The sequence below is a fragment of the Typopeltis vanoorti genome, chromosome 20 (genome assembly GCF_054136105.1).
Source record: "Typopeltis vanoorti isolate ZY-2024b chromosome 20, IOZ_Tvanoo_1.0, whole genome shotgun sequence".
Lineage (NCBI taxonomy): Eukaryota > Metazoa > Arthropoda > Arachnida > Uropygi > Thelyphonidae > Typopeltis > Typopeltis vanoorti.
The window spans coordinates 78,747,925-78,767,456 of record NC_143568.1 but is presented as its reverse complement, the minus strand read 5'-3'; the positions used below and the strand labels follow the sequence as shown (position 1 = coordinate 78,767,456).

The 19,532-nt window shown below is 34.9% G+C and overlaps 1 protein-coding gene across 2 annotated transcripts in view; it reads left to right on the top strand.

Moving 5' to 3' along the window:
- Nucleotides 1-19,138, top strand: part of LOC150095588 (2-hydroxyacyl-CoA lyase 2-like) — a 248,277-nt gene extending 229,139 nt beyond the window's left edge. For both annotated transcript variants that reach the window (XM_090410082.1, XM_090410081.1), the window contains exons 15-16: nucleotides 9,814-9,912; nucleotides 16,717-19,138. In XM_090410082.1, the coding sequence (XP_090266208.1) occupies nucleotides 9,814-9,912; nucleotides 16,717-16,902 (285 nt within the window). In that variant the 3' untranslated portion in view covers nucleotides 16,903-19,138. The remainder of the gene's footprint in view (nucleotides 1-9,813; nucleotides 9,913-16,716) is intronic.
- Nucleotides 19,139-19,532: the final 394 nt, after the last annotated feature.

Here is a 19,532-nt window from a genome sequence, read left to right as displayed (position 1 = left end):
TAACAATATTAGATGAAAATATTTTGAGTTACTTTCCTTCCTTACATACGCACAATAATGACTGGATACGAAATCCATTTGGCACAGTTAATACATAGAGTTGTGAATTTTCGTTACAAGAAGAAGAACAATTAGTTACTTTGTATTTTTGTCCAAGCCGAATACCTCGCTCTCTCCACAAGAGCACTGAAAATTTTGTTACAGTTTTCAACATCATATTTGTGTGAGCTTGGTTTCTCAATATTAACGAATATAAAAAAACTAAAAAGTGTGAAAGACTTACTAATATAGACAAAGAGATAGGTTAGGTATATCACATATTAAACCTGATATTGTTGCTGAAACCTGCAAAAGCCGACAGGCTCAAGTATGGCATTAAAATCAGTTCCATTTTTATAAAAGGCAACTTCATGCATATGTTTATTGTTAATTTTATGATCCTAATGCTTTTGGCCAAATTTTTCTTATAATCAAAAGTGTTCCGTGACTTTGAAAAGGTTAAGAACCACTGTTATAGAGTATTGATGTTGGCTAAAAAGGAAGGTAGGGAATCTCTGTTGTGAGGCCACACTGCAAAAATGTCATCTATATATCTAACCCAAATGAAGGTTGGGGGTATATAGATGAAAAAAGGATGTCTTCTAAATGCTCCAAATAAATGTTAGCTACTGTAGATCAGGAGGAAAGTGGACCTTCCCTGGCATTTCCTTTTACTTGGTTGTAGAATTTGTTTTGACACAAGAAATATCCAGGGTGGAGTGCATTACGAATCAGAATAATTTCGAATTCTAGATACTACATCTGTCTAATGATATCTCTAATATGATTTTATAAATTAAGTTTTTTTTATGACATTGTATATTTATATTGGGTTGGCAAATAAGCTTGGTTTTTCAGAGTGGAATGAAACACATTTTATTTAATATATATAATACATACTAGTCAGTTATATATTGACCCTCGTTATCAGTGACCTCTTGCCATCTGTCCACCAACTTCACAAAACTGAGGTTTATTGGCAAAAAACTGATCCAAGTGTATTTTGACAGCCTCCTCATTAGCGAAGGTTTTCAGGTTCAGAGAATTCTGCAACGATCGGAATTAGTGGTAATCGGAAGGTGCCAGGTCCGGTGAATACGGAGGATGCGGCAAAACATCCCAGCCACGAAGTAACAATTTACTCCGGGTTGTTAACGATGTGTAGGATCTGCCGTTGTCGTGGTGAAAGACAACTCCTTTCCGATTTGCCAATTCAGAATGTTTTGCGCTAATTGCACGGGCCAGTCGCATTAACTGTGAGCAATAGACAGTTGAATCAATCGTTCTGCCTAACGGTAACACCTTGTAGTGGACAAGACCTTTATAATCCCACCACATAGAGAGCATGATCTTCTTTGGGTGCAATCCCGCTTTTGAGGTTGTCTGCGGCGGTTCGCTCTTGTGCCCCTATGATCTTTTACGTACCACGTTATCGTACACAACCCCATTTTTTCATATCTCGTAATCATCCACTTCAAAAATGGATCGTTTTCTTGGCTATGTTGCAGCAAATCACAGATGGATATGCAAGCAGTCATATTGGCCTCAGTCAATTCATGCGGCACCCAAACATTGAGTTTTGAAACATATTCCAGCTTGTGCAAATGGTTTTCAACACTTGTATGGGATATGTTCAGTACTGCAGCACTTTTCCACACTGTTTGTGACGGATTTTTGTCAATGATATCCTTCACAACACTCGAATCAACCTCGGTCGGGCGAGAGGCATGAGGCGCATCACTGATGTCAAATCTCCAGAACGGAATTTGGCAAACCACTTTTGGCATATGCGTTCTGTTAAGGCACCATCCCCATATACGCTGCATATTTTTTTTATGGGCCTCTGCAGCTCGTTTGCCTTTTTTTTGAAATAAAAAACAAAATATGTCGGTAATGTATGTTATTGCCTTCCATTTCTAAAAATATGTTGCACACATGGAACTGAAATAGGCCGAACGAAAATTCACTGAAAAGGTTATGTGAAATGTCGCCTTTCAACTGCGCAGTAGCACAACAATAGTGACAGGTGAAGCGGCATAAACTTGTACTAACGCATAAACTGAACGAACTTATTTGCCATCCCAATACATGTAATTATTCTGCACTCTTATGTTTGCCTTTCTTCAGTGAAATGATATCGTGATTAATGATATAACATCATGTGGCTTTCTAATTTTGAATGATCAGTTGTTTCTAGCCACTGATGATGGTTTGCTATTTTCAAACTGAACTATCTGGCAGTATATTAAATATACTTTTCTTGTGCTAACATGTAGATAATTTTTAATTTCATGTCAAAAGTTTCTCAAAAGTGAAAAAAATAATTTATTCCCTTCAAATCTTTGCACCAAATTGAGCACAGTAGTTCAGGTGTGGTCTGATTAGGGCTTTATACAATAGAATTATGACTTTTACCTCTGCAGGTCAGCATCCTTTTCAGTATCAGCAATCCTCGGGGTTACTTCACCACCTCTGCAATATGTTCCCTGAATTTCAGGTTTCTATCAATCATCAACTTCACTTCCTTCAGTACAGTTTCTCCAACAGAGTATGCAGCCACCCATTGATGTATCCCAAACATCAAGACTACATTTAGCTGCGTTAAACTGCTACCTCATTTATTTGCCCATGTGTCCAGTTTATTCAAATCCTCTTGCAGAGCTACCACATCTGCACTATTACTAATAACCCTTCCCAGCTTCGCAACATATGCAAACAACTGAATATCTCCTGTCATTGATATAAAAGTTAAACAATAGAGGTACCAGTACTGAGCCCTGTGGGATCCCAGTTATAACCTTCTGCCTCCTTGATATTGCCCCCCCCCCCATACACAACTCTCTGATACCAATCAGATAATCAATCCTGAATTATAAAAGGCAATCATATTACTAAGGAAGAGCACCCATTAACAAATCCATTTTGACTCTAACTGATAACATGACCCTCATCTGCCCAAAGCTGTATAAGGTCCCTCCTTAATTTCTTCAACATCTTCAGCAACTACTGATGAAACACAAACTGGTCTATTTTACACATCCAGTCTGCTACCACCCTTATGCACTGGCTTACCCTCCTTGGATACCTTTCTGTTGGCCAGACTTTCATTGAAAAGCCAGGTCAATGGAGATGTCAGTTCTTTAGCACATTCTCAAAACCCATGGCGAAATTTCATCCAGTCCCACTGCTTTATTGACATCCAGGAGTACTCAGTATTTGAAACACACTATCCTCTTGCACTTCTAAACCTCGAACCTGCCCTTTCCCTATAGTATTAAAACCTACTTCTCCAGGATGAAATATCCCAATAAAGTGTCCATTGAACAACTCCACTATGTCCTTTGCATCAGTCACTCTATTTCCATTTTTATTCAACAATGTCATTCTTCCACAATCGTTCCTCCTCCTACTGGCTACATAGCTAAAATGTTCTTTAGGATTTTCTTGGATCTCAGGGCCAATCTCTTCTCATTATCCAGTTTTGCCTTCCTTACCATACTGTAGAAGTCACTAACAAACAGTTTTGATGTCTCCTCCTTATTCACAAATGTCCCATTCAAAGAATCCTTAGAGCTAATCCAAGCTAAATTTCCTCCCGATATCACAGCTCTATTTCAGTTCACAATGAACTCAGCTATTCATTTTGTTAACAACTTAAACAACCAACACACCAGAATCGAATTCACTCTGGAAGAGGAAAAAAACAACTGCCTTCCTTTCTTAGACACACTAGTCACCTGCCAGCCTGATGGAACCTTGGTTTTCTCAGTCTATAGAAAACTCACCCATACAGCCAGATACATTCATGGTCAGCAAGACCAGATGGTCTTGCTGACCATGCACTGGATACCTGCCACCGAATACGGTGGAAGAAAGCCACGATAATACACCGTAGTAAATACAAATATGAAAGACTTTTCATGGAATCAGCTTCAGGCCTAAGAAACAATCCAGACCTCAACAAATTTGGCTGCATGAGACTGCCTCAAATTTGGGAAACCTACATCAGAAGACCTTCGGCCCAATCGCCCAAGAATACCAGTGTTGCCCACTAGGGGGCATCATCAGAACTTGAGGAGAAATAATAGCTTCTTGCTTCTTCCTCACTTACTGTTTGTTGTGCCTGCGTGCACGTGTCTTGTTCTTAAGTTCCTTGAAAATGGCAATGCGACGTTGCCGAAATATTGAAGTATATTAAAATTTATTTTAATATATATCCTAGTTTACATTGTAATTTCCTTAAATTATTTAATAAAAAGTGCATAACCAACGTCTAAGCCTTTCCACGAGAATTGGCTAGACTATAAATTATATATTTAGTTTAATCCTTTATCCAAGTGTAAGCAAACAAAGTTTGTGCCTGAAGTATCTTCAGGACTGGGGCAACTTGTGGCAAAGGTGGACAAACTTCACATCACTTGCCTTAGTAGCATTATTATACATGTCTGCAAGGAGATGTGCTTTGCATTATGGGATTCATAGGCAAGTGATGTGAAGTTTGTTCATCTTTGCCACAAGTTGCCCCAGTCCTGAAGATACTTCAGGTGCAAACTTTGTTTGCTTACACTTGGATAAAGGATTAAACTAAATATATAATTTATAGTCTAACCAAGTGATAAAAACTTCCAACGTCATTCTCTAATCCAGAGTAATTTATTAACAAGGTGTGACACCTTTTGGCAACTCGTATAGGTAAATATGACTTCTGCATTGCTTCAACCTTGGTATCACCTCTGTGTCTGGCTCCCACTGAAGAGACCTCAATAAAGGTCGAAACCATCTGGGTAGTGACCCTTCCCATAATGCATAGCATTATACATGTCTGCAAGAAAATGTGCTTTGCATTATGCTGATACTAAGGCAGGTGATGTGAAGTTTGTCCACCTTTGCCACAAGTTGCCCCAGTCCTGAAGATACTTCAGGTGCAAACTTTGTTTGCTTACACTTGGATAAAGGATTCAACTAAATATATAATTTATAAGATATACTCATAAAAGTTTAATGTGGTGAAACAACACTAGGAAATAATTGAAAATAGTATTTAATGCTTCCAGTATTTCATATCAGTTACATCAATCATCAGGGATTACAAAATGAGACTTGGAGCACACACACAAAGGCAGCACAAAATTAACTGAAAGACTGTCCTAACTAGGTAAGACACAGTCTATGGACGCCTGTTGGCAGCCTAGGATGGAAACTGGGATCTCAAAGTACTAGTGTTTCCCATATTTTGGGAAGTTTAATGCATTCATATTTATATAAATTAAGCTGATTTTTTAAGATCTGCAGCATAGTCTAAAAACAGTCTTTCTCTTCTAAATTTACTGTGATGCATGATGGTCTTTTCGAATTGATTCTGAGCTGTATCCAAAGCATGGTCTGTAAGGCCTGATTGGCAACAGTCATGACTGCAGAAGTATTTTTTATGTTCTTCCATTTGGAACCTTCCTGTCTGTCCGTAGTGGTAGGCCAGTTTGTAGGAACAAGGAATTCTGTATACATCTGGAACTGAGAGGGGAGGGAGTTTATTCTTTAGTGGATCAGATAAAGGTAGCAAGTTTTAAGTGAGGCTTGAAAATGGTGCAAAAAAAAAAAAAAATTGTATTTAAGATTCAGGATATTTTTTCTGATGTGCCTGAGATGTAGGAATGGTAATAGCATTACTAAAATCTTTATAACGAGAAGGTTGAGGATTAGGGGAAGGATTGATTATTTTTTTTTATATTGTAGAAGCAAGCTATAGCTATTACATAGAAAAGTGTGTTGTATATGATTGAGTTCTATTGCAAGAGAGATCTCATTGGAACAAAAGTTATAAGCTCTATGGATTAATGTTGTTATGACACCATATAAAGAAGTTGTGGAAAGAGTTCAAAGATTATATCTTTATTATGAGGACAGATTGAGAGTATGTGAATTACAGACAATCATTACAATCCATGGGCACACTGCTCGTTGGTGTCCGATGCCTCCTTCACTACCTTCTTTCACCTTTCTTTGTCCAGTGCACAGTGTTGCAGTTTCTGTTAACCCATTACACACCGCCCTTTATGTCATCTTTCCATTCTCTGTATAATCTACCTCTTCTGTTTACACCATCCATAATACCAAACATGAATGTCCTTATCTTTCGGCCCTCACTCATTCAGCAGATGTGTCCAAATAATTGCAACTTCCATTGTACAATCTTCTGCATTAAATTCTCCTTTGGTTGTATCTTCTAATAGAACTCTGTACTTATCATATCTTAGAATTTTCCTGTAATAAGTTCTTTCAAATGCCAAAATTATTTTTCTCGATTCCTTATTTTTATTACCCACGTTTCAGATCCATACAATACACCACTAAAGTTGCATGTTTCTAGTACTCTTAATTTTGTTTGCAGGCTTATCACTTTACTTTTCCAGTTGTTATCCATGGCCTTCAGATTTGTTCTTCCCTTCGCAATTCTGATCTTTATTTCTTTTTTACAGTCCAAATCATATGTCATTTTACTTCCAAAATATGTGAATTGTTCTACATTTTCTATATCAATTCCATCCCTCTTGTATATTTTTTCCAAGTTCTTCTTGCCAAATACCATTGTCTTTGTTTTATCCAAGTTCATAAGTTCAAATCTCTTCCCTTCCTCATTTAATAGTTTCAGTGTTTTTTTGTAGTTCTCTTTGATCTTCTTCAATAATAACAGTGTCATCTGCGAATCTCAGATTGTTAATTCTCATCCCATATACCGATATTCCTTTTACATCTTCCTTCATTTGTCCATTGCTCTAATGTGCGATGAAAATGCTTGGTGATATTGGGTCCCCGTCTAGTCTCTGCTTGTTCTAAACCATTTCCCCAAATCATCACCTATGTCACTTTCTAGTCAATACTGTCAAATGCCTTTTGAATTGTATTTCTATCTTTCCTAAATCCTGCTTGCTCATCTGCAAGGTATACTTTCAACTGTATTCTCAATCTTTCTGTCAATATCATCACCTTACAAAGGTGACTTGTCAAAGCAGTTGTTCTATAATTTTTACATTCTAGCTTATTTCACCCACTCCTCTGGCATTTTACCTTCCTTCCATACCATATTATATAGTTGGTGCATTGTTATAACCATACTTTTGCCACCATATTTAATCATTTCTCCAGTGTGCTATCATTTCCAGGACTGTTGTTCTGTTTTAGATGTCCTATTGCTTTTTCTACCTCTCCTCTTAAAATATCCATGTCATATTCATTACCTGGTGGTAATATCTGTTTCAATTCTTCAGTTTTCTAGCTCTATCTAAATCTAGCTTTTCTTCATATAACTCACTATGGTATCTTGTCCACTGCTGTACAATTTTATCTTTATTCATCAATATGTTACTTTTTTCATCTTTAATTGTAATCTGTTTCGGTTGCCACCTTCTATTGATGGTTCTGATCATTTTGTACACTCCCTAGTTTTATGTTTTCCATAGTGCTGTTCTGTATTATTGCATTGAGCTTCTATCCATTTCATCTTATCCATTCTGTTTTTTCCACCTTATTACACTTTCTTTTATATTGCTCCTCTATCTGTCCTAATGTTTGTCTTCTTATCTTCAACATTCTCTTCTCCTGTACTAACTTCAGTGTTTCTGGTACTGTTTCTTCAACTGCATCTTCTGTTGCCTTCATTACTCCTTTCACTCTTAGATTCGAATTTTTTTTCTTTGTCCACACTTTTTAGTTTCTCCTCTAACGTTGTTCTGTACCTTTTTCCTATTTCTGCTTCACTGATTCTTGTTGTATCTCTTTGTTTCTGATGATGTGGTTTATATTTTCTTAATTTCAACTTAATCTTTGCAATCATTAAGCTATGATCCATGTCTATATCTGCTCCTTGAAAAGTTCGACACTGCTGTACCAATGTTACCCGTCTTCTTTTAATCATAATCATATCAATCGAGTTTTTAGTTTTCCCATCATTTGATCACCACGTCCATTTCCTACTCTCCTTTTGCTGGAATCTTGTGTTACAGACCATCATCTCGTGGTCCACAGCAAATTCGAAAAAGATGTAGAGCTTGCCAGCTGGCAGTAAGTACTGTTGCTATTTGTCTTCATCTCTGAGTAATTTGATTTTTTATAAAGAGTCTAAAGTCTTCTTTGGTATTGTTTCTGTTGTCTCTGTCATATCTTTGTAATCAATATCCTCATGTGCTGTCAGATGTGGGTGCATATATCTGAACTTATTGATATATTAAATGGTTTTGCTTGAAAACTTGCTACAATGATTCTTTCATTGACTGTTTTGTAGCCAAACAGTGCCTCCAGCTTTTTTTTCTTAAGAAGGAAACCAACACGTGCTTGGTCATGTCCTGACCATATGACTTTGCATCCATTTATCTCTTCTGATGATGGCCATTGCATCTCTGCCAGTCCTAGTATATCACACCAATATCTCTTCAGTTCCTTGTAAAGTAATTCTAGTTTTCCTGACATCTAAAGTGTCCGTACATTTCATGTCCCTATTGATAATAGTTCTGTCAATTTCCGTTTCCTTTTGGTATCCCACTTTTCGATCCAATCCTGATCACTCGATTGGTATTGAGGGATTGGATTGGAGTAAATAACCAGTAATTGAAAACAAGACAATAAGAAGTAAGCCCAAAAAGCATTGGAAATAGAAGAATGCTAATATAACCAATATAAGAGTAGACAAATGTCAAAAAATAGAACAAAATAGTGCTCTTAAAATTTTAGTACAAAATCTTGTAAATAGTAAGCTTGACAAACAAAAGCTAACAAACAAAATTTTGTATTTTCACTTGTTTTTACACTCATCTCATAATATGAATTTGATTTAGCTTCTGTCATTACATTTTATTTTCCAGTTTTAATACGAAATGCTAATGAATTTTATGCATCATTTCCTACAGCATTACTTCCAACAGTTGTATTTTGATCTGATGGTTTTCAGCAGCCAATCAGTGTAAATATTACACAAACTACCCTATTTTCACATATACTACATGTTGCTGTTGTTAGGTCATATTTGAGTCATTTGGATGGCATAATTTCCGGAATTAAAAAAAAAAAAAAAAAAAGCCTTCTAGAAAGCAATATTTTAATATATATATTAAATATATGTGTATATGTGTGTGTGTGTGTGTGTGTGTGTGTGTGTGTGTGTGTGTGTGTAAATAATTTTTTTACCTTGGGAATAATGTATATTATGGTTGCCAAGTAATTTTATAAAACTTGGTTATTTTACTCCTAATCCCAAGTAAGCAAACAGTTAAGTTTGCACCTGAACGTAGTTCAAGTTTAAAGGTGGTGCAACACCAGGGCAACTCATTGTTAAGGTGGGTAAAGCTCTGATCACTATTCTTAGTATTTTCCATAATGTAAAGCACATCTCACTAAGAGATGTATACTGCAATACATTATGGATGGGGTCACTACTCAGACCGGTTTCAAACTTTTTTGAGGTCTCCTCAGTGAGTAGCTAGACCCTAAATACCAAGGTTTTAGTAATACAGAGCCTTATCAACATTACCTATACAAGTTTCTACAAGGTGTTTTTATTTTGAATAAGAATCTCTGGAGGAGATATAGATGTAAATAAGTTTTTTTACCTTGGGAATAATGTATATTAGGGTTACCAAATAATTTTATAAAACTTGGTTATTTTACTCCTAATTTAATTTAACTTATTTACATCTATATTTTATTAGGATTAGGAGTAAAATAACCCAGTTTTATAAAATTACTCGGTAACCCTAATATATATATATATTTTTTCTTCCATAGGTGCCAATATTAGCAGTTGTTGGTAATGACGCATCTTGGATGCAGATCTCACGAGAACAGGTTCCCCTTTTTGGTAGTAATGTTGCTTGCCAACTGGCAGTAAGTACTATTGCTATTTGTCTTCATCTCTAAGTGATTTGATTTTTATAAAGTCTACTCTGGTGGTAACTCAGTAACTTTTATGTGACTCCTGCCCATAAAAGGTTGTAAACCTGTAGTACATCAGTACTGTGAATGGGCTAAGGAAATATTCTTAGCCCACTCTCAGTATTTATCTGGAAACATGGAACTTTTTTCAAGCTACTTCAGATTCATATTAATTAGCAGGGAAGTGGTCTCACACCAGGCAATAAAATTCATTTTCCACTTAAAGACAATTGTAAACATCCATGTCCACAGTGGGATTCAAAGCAGATGTGCTAACCATTTGGCTGACTAGCTTGGCATAACTAGTTCTTATCATTACAGGATCTCCATAGAAGTCATGAGGTTCATTTCAGAATGGTCCATTCTAGAACATCACAACATCTGTTCCAAAGTCACTTTAACGCAGCTACTATCTTGCACTTTCACCACCTCTGAGGCAATGCCTTTCATGACCCAACCACTCATCACTCTCCTGCCATTACCTTTTGCAACTTTCAGAGATAGCCCCCTAATCTTTATTCCTTTCTCTTGTCTGTTTACCCTTGAAAAATCTCCCCAGTGTTAGTGTGGTAAATATCTATTAATATCTTAAATATATTAATCACGTTACCCTTCATCTTGACCTGGATACTCTGGTTTTTCATCCAGCCATACAGGAGACCACTAGCAAAAAATTAGAGAAAAATAACAGTTGGCTATCTGAGCAGGTCAAAGAAAATCTGAAAAAAGTTTTTTCACTGTTTAAAGTAAAAGGAAGAATAACTATGGGAGATAACTTTAATGAATGTTAATGGTAGGTTGGTAACAGAAGTAGACAAAATACTGAGTGATCATTTTGCAAGGGTGTACCATTGGAGCTACTTATGATATTGCAGAACCTTAATGCAAATACAGCTGTGGGATATCAGCCCATTGGCTGTTTGTCTGACCAAACTGTTTAATTTAGCTCTGGAGAAGTGTCAAGCTAGTGGAAAGGTGGCATTTTACAACCCAGTCAGGAGTGAGGATGGGCTAAGGATTTTTTTTTCTAGTTTTCATTAATTATACTTTTTTTTTTTTACACAATCCAGAAACCCTGCTCTAGAGACTAAACATTGAATTTTTCAAGCCAATTTAGTCCTTCAATAGGCAGGCTGATGGTCTCACACAGTGATGAAATTAATCTCCCACCTAAAGACAATCACAAACATCCATGCTCATGGCAGGATTTGAACCCACAATTGGTTGGAAAGCAGATAAGCTAATCACTTGGCCTGGTTGGTCAAGTGATTAAAGTATGGTTTGCAAGAGGTGGTTGTGAATGCTTCATCAATGAATGAGTTCAAGAAGAGGTATTATGTGAATAATGGTTATTACAGACCTACCATGATGAGTGAGTTTGTGCATAATAATCCAGCTCTTGCATCAGGTGATGTTTTGTTCGACTTACCCAACATTCTTCATTTATAAATGGTGTACTAAGATATTGCTAAAAATTACAATACAAAAATAATAAAGTTAACCAATTTGAGAAATTTCCATTATTAGTTCATATAGTATTTACATTAGTTTTTGCCATTCAATTTTAATACTTTGTAGATACGAAAATATCTGGAACAGCACATCATGGGATATGAACTGTTATGTGAAAACTTCTTGTTCGTTTCCACATATAGGAATAGACAATAGTTGATGCACAAAAACTGTTAATAACTGAACTTAGAAGCCTGTGTGGATTCAGTTTCCTATTGCAATTTAAACAAAGAATAGGATTGGAAGGAGCCAACAATCATAAAGATGGAAAGTAGCATTTGCTGATAACAGTAGTTACAGGATATGGATGGTTGAAAAAGATTGACTTTCACTTCAGGATAATGCTAATTTCAAAATGAATTAGTTGTCAGAGAACTAGGATCCAACTAATGACGATACAGAATGAGGGTTGCACCTTAAATCTGAAATTTCAAAGTAGTAAGAAACTATAAAAAATCACAACCATTTTGGCATAAGAGAAAGTTCAATACAATTAGCCCTTATTACTGCAGAAACTGAAGTAATATGGGTAAAAGTGGTCAGGAGGAAGACTGTGTGGTTTGTTATTATGCTACTTGTTAATACTAACCAAACTGGGGAAAGGATCTTTAGTTACAATTTATCATGCTATTACAATTATAACTGAATAATTTACTGTGTTCCTATTAGATATATTAGAAATTCCACATCCTTATCTTTGGTGGTCAGTGTCCACAGTTTCTACAGGTGGTGTAGACAACCTAGAAGACTGTCGAAATAGTTGGAATGCACCCATTCTCTGCTGGCCTGATTGGCCAAGTGGTTAGTACTTTCAAGCCAATAAACTGTGAGTTCAAATCCTGCCACGAGCATGGATGTTTATGATTGTGTTCAGGTGGGAGATGAATTTCATTGCCCAGTGTGAGACCATCTTGCTTATTGGAGGACTGACGTGGTGTGAAAAATTCCATGTTTGGTCTCTAGAGCAGGGTTTCCAGACTATGTAAAAAATAAATAATAAAAATACCAAAAATGTATATATAAAATTAATAGAAAAAAGAAATACTTAGTCCACCCATGGTTTGAATGTACTACAAGTTTACGAAAAAAACTTTTTGTAGATCCAAGCTACATTTTAAATAGTAATAAAAAAAAACAGTAATAGTATAAAAAAAATTCACCACGATCCAACCAAACAATCTAGTCCTTGAACTCTTGTTAACTACATTGTTACACAATTTCCTCTTGTTCTCTCACTTCCTGCTACTATTGAAAAAAAAGTTCTGTGTTGGTGCTATGAAATCACTTTAACTTACGTTTCTATCGTAATTCCTCTCTTTCTGCCTATCAAATGAAATCACTTTATGAAATCACTTTAACTTTTGTTTCTATCATAATTCCTTTCTTTCTGCCTATCAAATAGCCTTTGTAACCCAAATATCTTTATCACAGGGAATATTCCATAGACTTGTCACAATCACTTGTCTCTGGATCATCTTCTCCTAATGTCAAGGAATCCAGGCAAACAGATCTGTGCACAGTAATTAGAATTATCCATGAATGGCTTATAAAGAGGAATAAGAACCTTCCTATCCCTACTTATCATGTGTTCAACATCCAAACAATCTGATGAACTGTTTTGGCCACCTTTGCAATATGCCCATTTAAATTCAACTCCCTGTTATTTGACTGGCAGCTGTTAGCTCTTGCTATACTGTCAGCTTACTGCAGTATTGCTGCTATGTTATCACCATTGACTATTGCTTGTCCCCTTTATGTGTCATCAGCAAAAACAACTGGATATTTCCCCTTAAATCATTTCATATCCAACCCCATTTACTCCAATTTATCTAACTTTCCATGTGCTATCTTGTCAAATGCTTTTGCAAAGTTTAGCAATATCACTGTATAACCACTTCCTTCATTAACTTAAATGCCACTGTATTATAAAAAATTATAAGTTACCTAGGCAAAAACTATGCTATCCTCCAGAGCATATCATTTTCTTTTCTATTCCTGAATTCTGCCTTTTACTAACTTCTTCAATACCTTCACCACCACTCCTGAAATTCAGCATTGTTCATGGGTTGTCTATACCAGAACTACTTAAACTGTAGGTTGCATAACCAGATGTAGGGGTCACGAAACATTTGGCGACAGTAAAAGGTTTCTGAATGTGAAACGACCAAAAATTAATTCAAAATCAAACACGTAATGAATCTGAGGTGTTTCTGGCAGTGCTCACTCGTGTTGCATTACTGCAGCCTTGGTTCTGAACACACAACATGCGAACTTTGCACTGAGCATGCCATCATGCCACACAACTGCAACGAACGCTGCCAGAAACACTTCAGAATTCGAGACTATTGTATTGTAATTCTTTATGTAAATGGTCAAATTCTATGTATACCAAAGAATTTTTTTAAATAAATTTCTTTATGATATATTATCAGTAAATGTTTGATTTGTATACTTATTTTTATACCTATATATCCAGGGTCGCATAAAAATATCTCAGACGAAAAGGAGTCGCAAGTGAGAAAAGTTTTAAGAAGCTCTGGTCTATACCACCTGTGCAATGTATATTCTGAATTACAACTGTAACCACATTAATTGAAGTTCACTTGCCAATTTCAATTCTAGCATAGTTTCACATACAGAAACTATTGTAATTTCTCAACACCATTCCAAAAAAAAAAAAAAAAAAAAATTCACAAGTTTGTATCACTCTAAAACAATAACTTCTTGTAGTCCATTTACATAAAGATTTAATAATAATAGTTCCAGTATATCCTGAAACTTCACTTATAACCTTTTGCCTCTTCTTAACTATTTCTCTATGTGTACTTTTTTTTTTATATATCCACTAAACACCCAATTCAAAAGCAACAAACAACAAAAAGACCATAAACTTTCAGAGGAAACCTTAAGACTACTAAAAAAGAGATGAAATATGAAACAAGGCAAAAACTTAATTTCTAAAATAGAATATGCAGAACTATGCAAAACAGTAAGGAAAAAGATGAGAAACGAAATAAGATTCTTATAACACTAAAAAAAATAAACAATTGAAAACAATAAAAATATGAAAATACTAAGAAAAAAATTTACCAGTTGGCTAAAGTCAAATAACTGCAATAAAAGATAAGAATGGAACTACAATAAGGAACCAAGAACAAATCCTAAGCAGGCTAGAAGAATTTTATAAAGAAATCTATAGTGATCCTTCATTAGATAAATCAAATATAAATAACTCTTCTCCATCGCATATGGAATTCATCCCCCCATTCACTTCAGATGAAATAAAACAAGCATTAAAACAAATGAAAAATGGGAAATGTCCTGGTGAAGACCTAATTCACATAGAATTAATTAAATAGGGAGGAAACAATATAATTCACCATGTCACAAACTTACTAAATCTATGCCTAGAAGAGGGGAAGATACCAGAAAATTGAAAAATGCTCTACTCTGCAACAGCTACTCTGATACTGTTATTTAAAAAAGGAGACAAAGAAGTAAAGAACTATAGACCAATTAGTATTCTCTCTAATCTGTACAAAATTCTCACAAAAGTAATAACAAACAGGTTAACACCTGTTCTTGACTCAAATCAACCAGTAGAACAAGCAGGATTCTGTAAGGCTTTAACACAATTGATCATATTGATTCCATCAAAACTAATGCAATAATCAAAGCACTCCAGAATCAGGGAGTTCCTGGAGAATATATGGCCCTCCTCCAGGCAGTATACCTCACTGCAGCAGCAACAATCTAACTTCACATGAGTAGCAATAAAATATCAATTGAAAAAGGTGTCTGGTAAGGAGACTCTATCACCCAAAATCTTTACAGCAGTCCGTCAAGAAATATTTAATAATATAAACTGGACAATCCTTGGTATAAAAATTAATAACAGAAACTTAACATACCTAAGATATGTAGATGATATTATAATTTTTGCAAACACTCCAGAAGATCTTAATATAATGATAGAAGACCTATATCATGAAAGTAGAAAAGTCGGTCTAAAGATAAACAGAGAAAAAACTAAAATCATGTTTAATCCTTTTGTAAAATATAATAATAGAAAACAATTTCTTGGAAAGAGTCTCTTCATATACATACTTAGGTCATCTCATTGATCTGAACTGTGGACTCCAAAAGGAAATAAATAAGAGAGTTCAACTTGCCCGGAGTGCATTCAGAAAATTGGAAAGCATTTTTCAAAACAATGATGTCCCACTCGGTTTAAAAAGGAAGACATTTAACATAGTTCCAGGCATCACATATGGTTGTGAAACTTGGTCTCTAACAAAAGCAATGGCAAATAAACTAGCAACAACTAAAAGAAAACTGGAGAGGTTGATGCTAGGCATCACATTAAAAGATAAGAAGCAAAATACCTGGATAAGAAACCAGACTCAAATCAATTACATCATTCTTTATCACAAGTGACTAAAATGGAAATGGGACAGGCATCTATCCAGAAGAGAAGATGAGCGATGGACCACCATACTAACGAACTGGATTCCAAAAGAAGGGAAACGAGGCTGAAGACATCCTAAAAGAAGGTGGAGTGATGAATTGTCAAATTTGTTGGGTAAAATTGGTCAACCATTGCCAAGAACAGAGAAAGATGGAAAGAACTGGAGGAGGCCTTCGTCCAGCAGTGGACAGAAAATAGCTGAAAAGAAGACACCCAAATACCAATCCAGTCCACTCTCCTAATATCAAAACCAATTCATTGCAATATAAATATCAGCATGTCACGCAAATGCTTTTGCAAAATCAAGAAAAAATTGCAGTATATTCATTTTCCTCAGACTACTCTTGCTGCTTCATTATAAAATGCAACCAGATTACTGAAACAAGAGTACTCTTTAACAAATTCATAAACCATTCCCATATGGTCAGTTCTGTATACAAGCTCTCACTATTTTTTTTCAGAATCTTAGCAATAAAAGAGAATAAATTTGGCTGTAGTTTGCTGCCTCCATTTTCTCATTACCCTTGTGCAGTTGCTACTATCTTACTTTCCTGTATTTGTAGGCATTCTAATTTTAAGACTCATTTAACAATCAGGACAGTGTCATTTAAGTTTTTGTCCTGCTAGTACAAAAAAACACTTCCTCATTTTATCAAAGGTGCATTTGATCCCAAAATTTATCGCTTAGAGGACGAAGAAAATTTTTGCAGTATTTAGAAAATCTTTTTTTATTATGTTTTTACTAATGAATAAACATTACTTTTACAATATTTCAGTTTACTGATTATCAGAAAGCTGTAGAAGGTCTAGGAGCAAAGGGTTTCTTGTTGAAGGCAGAAGATAAGGATAAACTTTCTTCAGTATTCAAGAGAGCTCTGGAACTGAATCATCAAGGATGCAGTGTTTTAGTTAATTGTCTTATTGGTAAAACAACCTTTCGGGAAGGTAGTGTCTCAGTCTAGATGTACTTTTAACCCTTAAATAGTTGCACCCTTTTTTGCTACATAATTAGTCGCATGGGACCTATTTGATCCCAAAATTAGTTATATTTCTTTAATTTCTCATGAAATGTTTTTATTATAAAGTTGATTATGGTGAGTAAAATGAAATAAACAAATCATTAATATTGCTTTTTTATATTAATTATTAACATTTTTATTCAATCTTAATTTTCCATACAATAATTACATCATACTGAAGAATGCTCACTGTAACAAAAGCTCAGACATTTTTCACACTTTGACCTTATTTTACAATCCTTTAATCTTGCACAGCAGCCTGGGAATATCCAGAAGTGCTTGGTTCTTGTTGTTGAGCTTCTGAAATAGCTAAGTTTTTTTGTAGCTTTTTTTCCAGACGTCTCTTGGTACTTTTGGAATATTTGTTTTGAAATGGCCTAGTCAATTCCACAGATAATTTCTTTCCTGTCTGCTCATTTTAGAACTCTTAGGTAGTCCAAAAATTATACAAAACATATGCATTTATTGCAGATACATTCAAGTAATGGAAGAATAGCGTATGTATATCAACATTCCCTTTTGTGGAATTATAAAATTTTATTATTTCAGGTTTATTGCTATGACATTCTTCATCAATTTCAGGGGCATTGTGCATGGAACAAATAAGAATTACAGCTTTGGAATTTTTGGGCACGTAAGACGTCATAGTCAATTCTCTGGTGAAACCAAACAGACTACTGTGTGGCTCTCATGTTTTATTGGGTTGAAACTGAAGTGGTATTTCTTTTTTTATTTTTGAAGAGTGTACCCACAAAAGTCAGTTTGGTCTTGGAGCAGAGATAATGCTAGTATACCAGTAATCAACTGTGATGTTTTGCCCAGTGCCACTGATTGGTGTAATCGGTCTCTTGACTATTGCTTGTGCCGAATTTTCCATCTTGAAAGGTCCATTAAATTGAGTGCCAACATTAAAAGATGATTTGTTTTTACCTCCACCATAGCAAAAACTCTTAGTCCATACTTGTTCAGCTTATGTGGCAGATACTGGCAAAAAACACTGCCATGAAAAGCAAATAATTGTTCAGCGATTGCCAAAAACTCGGAAGAACAATATAATTTTTTATAATTTTCTGAAAGCAGTTTAGACAGTTTCCAAAATGGAGCCAACCTGTCTTGTGCTTTCCATGATTCCCAATCATGGATATTGTCAAACCACAGAACTCTCAAAATAAATAAGAATCATAGTTGTAATAACATAATCATACGAAACAGTTTTACCCCTGTACCATTGGCACTCCACAATGTTATAAATAAAACATCTCAAAAATGCTTTGATTTACTTTGGTAATGGCAAACTCAGTGTCAACAAATGTAATCATTGCAACTAGAACAAGAAAATATGCATAAGAGTACAAAATCGAAAAAAAAAAATCACTTTAAAAATACCTAAGTAGTCACATGGGGTCAGAAATCACTGATTGTGCTGATGGCTGACTCACAACTGATTCACTGCAGGGGCAGCAAGAAACTCAGTTACTCAAAAATCCATCATTGGTTTGTCAGAAATCAAACTTGAATAACAGCTGGGGTCAAATAAATGCCATGCGACTAATAAAGGTTAAAGAGCGGATTGGTAGAAGATCTTCCATTGTGAAACAAGTGAATTACTTTTCACTTGTTTCACTTTGTTCTTCACTCTTGTCTGTCTCTGTCTTAAAAAAGAATTGTTGAAAATAAAATACTATATATCTGCTTGGAAATTTTTGAATGTTTTAAGAGCTGAAAAAAAAAAGTGGTGCATCCCCAAATGATATCGCATCTAATTTTTTAAGCATTTTATGTAACACAAAAAAAAGGTTTCATAACTCTTAACAATATTAGTGTTTTTCCTGTAGACAGGGGTTCTGATAATTTTTGATAAATGTTTATATGGTTTCACTATCATCATACATAAATGGTGCATATGTCAAAGTTTCTATAACTTTATTTCAAACTAATCAAATTGATATGTCTAGTATGGAATTCTTTTTCAGTAATGATATCAGTTTTCAACCATTACAATTCGATCAGGTTCATTTAATTAAAAATCATGTGGACATAAGTAAAAACTTCCTTATTGTATTGAATTGGGAAATCTGTTTTTTTTTTTAATTCAAATTTTTGCTGTTATAGTTATTTTGAAATACAAAGATTGCATGTTTGTGACATTTAATTTTTTATGATATAATAAATTATTTAATATCCAGATGTGTGACTATACTTGTAATTAATAAAATTACTGTTTATTAAATAATTAATTACATTGAAAATGAGAAAGTGCCAGTATTCCTTTATGAAGCAGGTATTAAATCTCATTTTCCATGGAGAATCCCAAAACTCTTTAGGTATAGAGTATTCTCTATACCTAAATCACTTGACAGTAACACCTCAGTTAACAAAGTGGATTATTCCAGACAGTTCATTATCAGAGGTAGAAATATCACATCAAGAATATAGAGATGCTCCTACACTTAAGAGGTATACATGGTTCAAAATTTGCTTGAAATGAAAGTCGCATATTTTACTTGATTTTTCACATGTCAAGCAAAACAACACTGAATGAACATTATTGCTTACTAGAAGGTTTAAAAATT